At 61.5% G+C, this 839-nt stretch overlaps 1 protein-coding gene across 1 annotated transcript in view; it reads right to left on the reverse strand.

The window, feature by feature from the left end:
- Positions 1-832, reverse strand: part of LOC104398138 (spectrin beta chain, non-erythrocytic 4-like) — a gene marked incomplete at both ends in the record, with an annotated part of 11,187 nt that extends 10,355 nt beyond the window's left edge. Inside the window, one exon of the mRNA XM_010008187.1 lies at positions 722-832. Within this exon, the coding sequence (XP_010006489.1) occupies positions 722-832 (111 nt within the window). The remainder of the gene's footprint in view (positions 1-721) is intronic.
- Positions 833-839: the final 7 nt, after the last annotated feature.

Genomic DNA, 839 nt, shown 5'->3' on the forward strand with positions numbered 1-839 from the left:
AGGGGGACCCTTGGTGAATGAGAACCCCAGGTGATGCAGAACCCCAAGTGATAGAGAACCCCAGGTGATGGAGAACCCAGGTGATGGAGAACCCCAGGTGATGGGGGACACGAGGTGATGGAGAACATCAGGGTTGGGGAGAACATCAAGTTATGGGGGCACCCCAGGTGATGGAGAGCCCCGGGTGATGGAGACCCCCAGGTGATGCAGAACCTCAGGTGATGGGGGGACACGAGGTGATGGAGAACATTAGGGTTGGGGGGAACATCAAGTTATGGGGGGACACCAGGTGATGCAGAAGCCCGGGTGATGGAGACCCCCAGGTGATGGGGGCAGCCCAGGTGATGGAGAACCCCAGGTGATGGAGACCCCCAGGTGATGCTGAACCCCAGGCTGGGGGGACACCAGGTGATGGAGACCCCCAGGTGATGGGGGCACCCCAGGCGATGCAGAATCCCAGGTGATGGGGGGACACGAGGTGATGGAGAACCCCAGGTGATGGGGAACATCAAGTTATGGGGGAACATCAAGTTATGGGGGGACACCAGGTGATGGAGACCCCCAGGTGATGGGGGCAGCCCAGGTGATGGAGAACCCCAGGTGATGGGGAACATCAAGTTATGGGGGAACATCAAGTTATGGGGGGACACCAGGTGATGGAGACCCCCAGGTGATGGGGGCAGCCCAGGTGACCCTGGGGTCAGCAGGGCCCCAGCAGCACCTTCCCCTTGTCCTGGCTCAGCAGCAGCAGCTCCTGCTCCCCCAGCCAGGCCTCCACCTCGGCCAGGTCTCCCAGGTAGGTCTCCAGCTGGAAAGCTGCGTCCAGGCTCCTCTGCCTC

This window comes from Chaetura pelagica, unplaced genomic scaffold (assembly GCF_000747805.2).
Source record: "Chaetura pelagica isolate M959 unplaced genomic scaffold, ChaPel_1.0 scaffold1242, whole genome shotgun sequence".
In the NCBI taxonomy this organism is placed as follows: domain Eukaryota; kingdom Metazoa; phylum Chordata; class Aves; order Apodiformes; family Apodidae; genus Chaetura; species Chaetura pelagica.